The 9,066-nt window shown below is 35.6% G+C and overlaps 1 protein-coding gene across 1 annotated transcript in view; it reads left to right on the top strand.

Annotated features, from left to right (window-relative positions):
- Positions 1-9,066, top strand: part of LOC129220682 (dynein axonemal heavy chain 6-like) — a 21,686-nt gene continuing 12,620 nt past the window's right edge. The window contains exon 1 of the mRNA XM_054855112.1: positions 1-4. Coding sequence (XP_054711087.1) covers positions 1-4 — 4 coding nt within the window. The remainder of the gene's footprint in view (positions 5-9,066) is intronic.

Genomic DNA, 9,066 nt, shown 5'->3' on the forward strand with positions numbered 1-9,066 from the left:
ATGGGTAAGAAAACGTTCAATCAGTGGCTTGAAATGTAGTTGACCTATTACATGATATCTTACTTTTAATTTTTTAAATCGCTCTCTTGAAAAATCACGTTTATTTAAAGATATGACGTTCATGAAAGGAATAAGCGACATATTCGCAATTCAGATATAGTGTCAACCAAACCTTTTTTGCATAGACTTTATGATCTAATTCTGCATTGCATTTCAGATCTTAATCTCTTTTTCAAACCTCGTAAATGCCTTCTCTTTTTTTTTTTTTTTTTTTTGTTGCGAATCTACATTTTGCGACATTGTTAATCCGCTACTACATGTTCTAATAGAAAAGTTTAAAGAAAAAAAATGTGTACAGTTATTACAGACAATAAACAGCGCCTAATTACGGCACTCAAATTCAAGTAACTTGTTGATTCATCTCGCAGTTAGAATTATTTCGGCAATAATTTTAAGGTTTGGGAAACGCAAATAATGTCTTGAATTTTGATCCTCAACTACAGATCTAGCCACTAGTCTCGGATTTTATAGCGTGTCTTATCCATGAGCTGTTGTACAACGATTCTAATTATGGTCTTCACTACCATCTACAGATTCGTGCACATAATTAATTTTTCGTTACCTGATTCTGAATACCGAGTTAAAAGAAAACGAGCTGATGGGTGCATCACATGACTTTACTCCAATTTAATGATAATAATGCCTCAGAATAAGCAAAGAAACACTTTAAATATTTTCACCCCAAGTTTGTTGCGAACCGAAGCAAAGAAAGCGTTTTACACAGATAATTTTTCCCTATATTGGCAGTTTTAATGTGATTCAATGGTTTCCTCTCTAAATATGGCCAAATAGAAACCAGATTTTTAAAAAATAAATTTAAAAAAAATTAAAAACGCCAAATTTGTCACCAAACTGGCGACAAAACTTGGCGACCAAAAGCTTGGCGATATATTGACAAGTGTCTGCCAAATTATAACACCACTTGAGTTTGCATTGAGATTAACAATGATTTTACAACAAAAAGGTGTAAAAGACCCCCTTTGGGACATCCGAAGGCAACCAAAAGGGGAGGTGCACAACTAGACCCCACTAGGAGTCTACATACCGAATTTCAACTTTCTAGGACATACCGCTTTTGAGTTATGCGAGATACATACGCACATACACACATATACACACGTGCATACGGACGTCACGAGAAAATTCGTTGTAATTAACTCGGGGATAGTCAAAATGTATATTTCCGGTGTCATACGTTCTTAGGCATACATCCCTGTGTGGTCGGGTTGAAAACAAAACTCAATATTCATTCGCGGCCGAGCAAAATAGAAATTAATGTCGATTTTTGAGTGAAAATTTTTTCGCGAATACAATACTTCCATTTTTGTAAAAGGAAGTAAAAATAACGTTCACTCGCATAAATTTACAGAGAACTACACAAACATGTGTTTTGGGGTTTCAAGGGAAGAAAGAACCCTCTTTTGAATGAGCTTTTAGATTTAAAGACATCCGACGTGACCTTACAGAGAAGCCAAGCTATTATTAACGAGCTGATGTGTGCATCACATGACTTCCTTTTACACCAATTTAATGCTATTTCCCTATTATTGCAATTTTAATGGGATTCTCTCTCTAACTCTTTAAATATCACTAGCAATGGCCACATTGAAAGCAGATTTAAAAAAAAAAAAAAAATCGCCAAATTTTTCGCCAAGTTGGCGACAAAACTTGGCAACCAAAAGACTGGCGATATATCGCCAAGTGACCGCCAAATTATAACACCACTTGAGTTTGCATCGAAATTAACAATGATTTCCCCCCAAAAAGGTGCAAAAGACCCCTTTAGAAACACCCGAATGCAACCAAAATAGGAGGTGCACAACTAGACCCCACTACGAGTCTATGTACCAAATTTCAACTTTCTAGGACATACCATTTTTGAGTTATGCGAGATACATACGCACATGCGCACATACGCACATACGCACATACACACATACGCACATACATACAGACGTCACGAGAAAAGTCGTTGTAATTACCTCGGTGATGGTCAAAATGGATATTTCGCGTGTCTATACATTCTTAGGCACTTTTCCGCATGTGGTCGAATCGAAAAAAAAACTCAACATTCATTTGGGGGTGAGCAAAATGGAAATTAAGGGCGATTTTTGAGTGAAAATTTTTTCGCGAATACAATACTTCCTTTTTTGTAAAAGGAAGTAATAAATTGTAAAGTAGCTAAACTTCCATCAACATTTCCGCGATTAAGCATCAACAATTGTAGGTAGATCAAGAGCTTGTTCCTTCCCTTGCCCTACGTTATTAAAAAAAAAAAAAAATGCTTGGCTTTGTACAAATCAGAACAAAAAGAAGTATGAAGTTCTCAGAAATTTGAGGCAGTACTTTTCGACTAAAAAAGGAAAAGAAAAGTGCATAAATATTTATTTTCATGATCAAAATAACTTTTACTACAGTGAGAAAAAGTATTGCGAATACACAGAAAGTGTTCTCCACTCCCCAGGGAAGGATACAGACTACCATTTTAGGGCGGAACATGTTGAAGAATGACTGCCCCCCCTCCCCTCCCCCCCCCAGAACGAACCTACTGCTTTAAGTACGAAAAATTTCTGAAACTGGTTGGGTGTCATTAAAATGTACCAAATCGGCCAGGGATAAAGCATTTTATAGAGCATGAACGTTAATAATTTATTTCATAAGCAGTGAAATGAAGTAGTATTTCATATATTTACTTTTAAAAATAAATAATGAATTGAAAAGATGACTGAAATCGTTTACGTTTTTTTCATCAAGTGTTTGAACACAATGTGGACGGATAATATTGTTGACTGTTTAGAGGGGGGGGGGGCATGACCGTGACTGATCACGGCATGATCTCCATGACCCTCCCTTTTTGTACCCGCCCCTGTTTCTACGCGCCGCCGTATGAAGGGACAAAAATTCTTCAGATTTAAAAGGCCTAAATTCAATAGCAATAATTAGAACTGACATAACGGTCTGTCCTAAAATTAGACTTTATAGGATCTACTCTGACCTTTAAATGACTAATGACTCTAGACATCAGCTACCGGTTTACCATTTTGAGACAATTCGGGACACCTATATATTTTTAGGAAAATCAAAACTCCAAGATATGAAATTTTATTTGGAAACCTCGATCGTAATCTCATATCGCAATCCTCAATTATAACCTTGTCAAACCAATCTTGTGGCGTGAAAGTGCTGCGCAAAGACTTCCCAAAGTCTTGAGGCCGTCCTCCCCTCTCCCCAGCAGTCAATTTCCTCCTTTAAAAAATAGACTTATCAAAAAAAAAAAAAAACATTCAATCGATCGACAATCGTCTTCCTTCACAAATCAGCAAAAAACTATTTTATTCCAATTCCAAACATGAATCAAATATCCGAGAGAACAAACATTTACACGAATATATATGCAAATGAGAGACACTGCGAATGTTCTTAATTTATTTCTTATTATTCTTCTCTAGTGACATCGCGGTTGATCAAATCGCCGTGCAAATCACCATCTGTTAGGTGTAATTAACTTCGACGCACATTCCGCGGAAATCGCAAACCGCCATGACAGTGAGTTACGCAGATAGGTCACGAAGAACAGATGAAGGTTACGCTTCCTTTCCCATATTACGATGATATAATAATAATAAACAGCATTGCGGCATTATATCCATTTTTTTCGAGCCACCCCGGACAATAAAAAAGCAATTTAATAGCCAAAGCCATATGCTACTTTTCATGTACAATTAAAAGATCAAATTCTCTCTACACTATGGAAATGAGAAAATGTTTTGAACATTTTCGCAATTATAAATCCCTGTTCATTTTTCCGAATGTTGTAGTTGTCTTTCTTTCTGCTTAGTTTTATACTCAATCTTGGAATTTGTAATTAATGTCAACGCGCGAAGAGTTACTAATTGTCATAACCACTTAAGAAAGGGGGAAAGAAAAGAATTTTCTAAAGTAGGATCTTTACTTCAAATGGAAACATAATTTCAGTGTTTCAACTTTAAATCCTTCGCTTTCTTCTGACAAATTGAGCGATAAAATTTTGTGCATTTTGTCATATGATATGAGAGTAACTGGGCATAAAAAATTTGATTTTATCACTTTTTGTTTGAAAATGGAATTATGTTTCCTTTTCTCCAAAAGGTTGAGGTGTGAATGGAAACACCTCATGAGGTTGATGCAAGGTAGATAATCGCAACATACACAATCAGTTTAGAAACTTAAGTTCTATATCTACAATAGTCAAACTGTGGCCCGTAAGCATTACGACGCTGCCTGGTTAGGTTTGCCCCAACTATAGTCAATGATTTGCTTGAAAAAAGCGAAGTCTTTCGAATTCGAAATAAAACACAGAAAACTCCTATTCTACTTTTTTAAAGAATCTGCAAACAATTTCATCTTGAGTAGAAAAATCCATTGAATCAGCTATCAAAGTTATATAAAGGTACAAATGTCTTTTCATCACCGAATTTGAGAGAGAATGTTGTTTATCTTCTTTACTTTTTATTAAACACCTATGTTAGTGCCACTATTTGTAGTATAAGAGGTGGCAATGCATAAGAGACGCTTTTAGAAACTTGATTAATTTCGTGCACGGATTCCCCAATTGTCTCTCATTATTTCAATCTCTGAAAGTTGCCCCAAACGATACGCCTTCATCATTTTGATCTTCAAACACTTCGTTTTACCTTTTTCAACCCTGCTACATGTGGATATATGCCTAAGAACGTATAGACACACGAAATATCCATTTGGACGATCCCCGAATTAATCACAACGAGTTTTTGCGGGACGTCTGTATGTACGTATGTATGTATACGTATGTGAGTATGTATCTCGTAAAACTCAAGAACGGTATATCCTAGAAAGTTGAAATTTGGTACGTAGACTCCTAGTGGGGTCTAGTTGTGTATCTCTCCTTTTGTTTGTATTCGAGTGTTTTTAAAGGAGTCTTTTGCACCTTTTTGGGGGAAAATCATTGTTAATTTCGCTTCAAACTCAAGTGGTGTTATAATTTAGTGGACATTTGGCAATATATCGCCAGTCTTTTGGTCGCCAAGTTTTGTCGTCAACTTAGCGACAAATTTGGCAATTTTTTTTTTTTAAATCTGGTTTCAATGTGGCCACTGTTGGTGATATTTAAAGATTTAACAATTGAATCACATTAAAACTGCCAATAATGGAGAAATAATATTAAATTGGTGTAAAAGGAAGTCATGTGATGCACACATCAGATCGTTTTGAAATAAATTATAGCCTATGTTACTTCTTGATAATGTAGCTATCTGTGGTGAACAAATGGTTAAAATCTGTCCAGTAGTTTTGAAGTTTACCCCAGACATCCTTACATACAGAAGTAGCCATTTATGTACACTGTTAAAACTACAGGTTGGGTTTGGCACTTTTCAGGGGTGAAAAGCTTGTTCACCAGCGGCACCTAATACGGAGCCGAAATGGCACCTCTTATTTGGATGAAAAACAGGCTCCTTCTAAAAAAAATAGGCAGCGGAGATGACAAAAAAGGACCTTCGGAGAGAAAAATGGCACGCTTAGTGATTTCTACTGTAGATCCTCCACCTTCCTCTCCCGTATTGTGTGCGTTTTTGAATACAGTTGTGTAGGTTTTTTTTAAAAAATAATTTTGATTCATGACATACTTTTTGGATATTTTTCACATTGAATTCAGCACTGGAAATGATCAAAGCTTATTATTACAGCATTTGATCACATTTCAGAGTTTTCAACCTATTTAAGAAGTGCTCATTGCTTTAATTCATCTGATCGTGCTCTAGCTCAGTGTTTCTCAACCTCTTTTGACCTACGGGCCGGTAAAAACAAATGAAGATAATGCGGACCTATGTAATTTTTATCCTTTTCTTAAAAATAAACAAAATAAATAATAATAATAATAACTCTGGGCCCGTTAAAAACTTGTGAAAAAATTCTGCGTACTGATAAGTTTTTTGTTACAAAATAATATTAAAAATGAATAAAACAATAAATATCTACCCACTTTACTCGGTATCAAAAAGTTGTCACAAATATATTTAAATTTAAAGACCAGTTATTTCAATAATCATAGTTAAGTTAATAATCTTTTGTGAGAAATAATACATTTACTACAACATGATCCGTACCGAAAGTAAAATGTAGAGCTACTTATAGATTATTTACACGAAGAGCCAAAAATATTCTGAGATATTAAAGTTGCGGAAAAACAAAATCGTTTCACAGATGTTCAAAATTTCAAACAAGAGTAAAAATAAAATAAAATGCACATGAAGTTTTTTGAAAGTTTAAAAATCTAAAGAAATTCCTAACGCTACCGAAATATTAACCGCTAATAGGAAATGATTCAAACACTTGAATGAAAAGGCAAAAAAAAAAAAAAAAAAAAGCTAGACGGAGAGAGATTTCTTTTTTATTTTTTTCGCTTGCTGTTCTGTTGTAATCAACGAAGCACAAGAATCATTTTTATTCAGGGTATTATTTTGTTGATTAAATGTTGCTTATCGATTACTCAAGAGAATAATAATAGATATTTTTAATAGCGTTTTGAATGATAGAAATTTCATTTCACGACAGTAACGGTAAACTGAAACTTAACGACAGTAACGGTAACTCAGTGGCGTATATATGTTTTTATTTTGGAGGGGGCCCATATAACCAAGATTAACTCCCCCCACCCACACATTTTTTTTTTTTGGTTTTGTAATTTCAATTTTTTGATGGGGGGGGGGGGGATCAACAGTGCTCTGATCTTCTCATTTTTTTCGAGGTGGGGCAAGGACTTCATGCTGTCTGCCGCAACCAGAAAAATAGATTTAGGAGGGCGCTCTTAAAATATTTTCGCTTCTGGTGGGTGAGGGGATCCGGGGGTTTCCTCCGGAAATCTTTTAGATTTGTAGTCCTATGAACGCAGTTTTAGACAGTCTCTGGTGATGCTACGGTACAGTGGCGCACACAGGAATTTTGCAAGGGGAGGGTCCAAGATCGAAATTCTCATTCTCATATCATACCCCCAATACGCCGATAAACACATTGACTTGATTTTATCGTTTCTCGAGAACGAAAAACAGTAAAAAATAAAGTATTGAATAAATAATTAGCATTAATTAATGAACTATACTTAAATACATTACCAGAAAGCAAAATAATGTACGCATTAACTTTTCTCATAATTAAAAAAGTGCATTCAGAAAAGCAAATTCATCGTTGCAGAAGCACCATATGATTATAGAAGTTCATAAAATATCACTTAATGTGATCTGCTGCTACAAAACTAAAAACATGGTTATTACAGTGTATTTATTTATAATCACCATTCTGCTTGTTATAGGCAACTTGTTAAAGGAAAAGTGCTCAATATTTTTTAAAATCTTTTAGTATGAGGATTTTATTTTTTCACTTATTAGAACTGAAATTATTGTTACCTTTTGTTTGAAATTATTTTAGGCACAAAATATATAGAATCATAATCAATCGGGAAAAAAAGCAAGACCTATGAGAGGGGTCCAGACCCCCTGGACCCCTCCCTTGTGTGCGCCACTGCTCCGGGAGGAAACATTCGGAAGGCCTTCTGCAGAAATTTTTAGAAATAGAAATCTTAAAAGCACCATTATATGCTATATTTGTCGACGTTAGCGTAATCAAAAGAAGGAGATTTTAAGTTGCCCAAGAGGGCTTTTTTTTTTTTAAATAGAGCGAAATTCATCACCCCTCCGCCCAATTTTTCGAAATTGAAGTTCTAACAACGCAGTTTTAGACTAACTTCGATGTTTCGATGATGTTACGTGCAGGGCGGTTCTGGGGCTCTCCCCAAAACTATTTTGAGATTAAAGTCCTAAAAAACGAAGTTTTAAAGAGGTATTCAGTTGTATTAGGTAGAGGGATTTAAACGCTCTCCGCCTTAAATTTTTCGAAATTGTAGTTTCTGATTTTTCAGATTTCATACGGGAGCAGTCGGACCCTAGTCCGAAATTTTTTCGGAATTGAATTCTTAAAAGCGCGACTGTGGACCATATTTGGTAACGTTATGAGTTCGGCCGTTTTTTAAAACTGAAGCTCCACAAAAGCAATCTTAAACTTTTTTCGATGCTTTCAGAAGGCAAGGCGTTTGGTAATTGTTCCCTGGACAGTTTTCGACATTGAAGTCCTAAAAACAAGGTTTGAGAAGCTCTTTAATGGATTTAGTGGGTGGAGGGGGACTGCGAAGTATTGCATTTTGAAGACTTTCTTACTTTTAGACCAATAGAAAAAAGGGGGGGGGGAAAAGGGACACGGGGGGGGGAGAGTGAATGAAATATGGGTAGTTGGACGCAATTACCTGATCAATAGTCAGTAACTTTTTAATTTTTTTTATTTTAAGGTTATTTTCAAAATCAATTCATATTTTTCCCCAACATTAGGAAATTTTTGGAAAGGAGGAGTTCAAGAATCCTCCCCTGAAAGTAAAACGCAATTTCAGGTCATCTTTGGAGACGTTTAGACATAAGGAACAGTTTTAGGAATCTTCCTCCGAAACTTTTCAAAGTTAAAATCTTAAAGGCACAATTTCAGACTATTTTTGGTAGTAACCTTAGTGAAAGGGTATTAGTTCGGAGACCCTCCTCCAGAAATGTTTTGAAATTGATGCCCGGAAAAGGCCGAAATAAATGCGTTTTTAAGACATCAATTTCCATTGTTACTAAAACCGAACACGAACAACTAAAACTTATTTTAAATTTCTTGCAGGGAACGAGAGTTAACGAGGGAAACATTTTGAAGACCCTTCTTTTCAAACTGATTTTTTCTTAAATAACTTCGCTTCCCCAAGACATGTTCTTTTCTTGAGTAAGGGGGACGGATCCCCTGACCCCTTCTGAACACCACTGACAATTGCTTAGTGCCATCTAACGCAGGGTTCCCTAACTTTAACGATTCGCAGCACTCTTTGAAGAATTAGAATTTTCTCATGGCATCCTAATCTAGTTTTATATGCATATTATTGTTACCACAGGCACTTCGCGGCACCCCTCACCT

This window comes from Uloborus diversus, chromosome 4 (genome assembly GCF_026930045.1).
Source record: "Uloborus diversus isolate 005 chromosome 4, Udiv.v.3.1, whole genome shotgun sequence".
In the NCBI taxonomy this organism is placed as follows: domain Eukaryota; kingdom Metazoa; phylum Arthropoda; class Arachnida; order Araneae; family Uloboridae; genus Uloborus; species Uloborus diversus.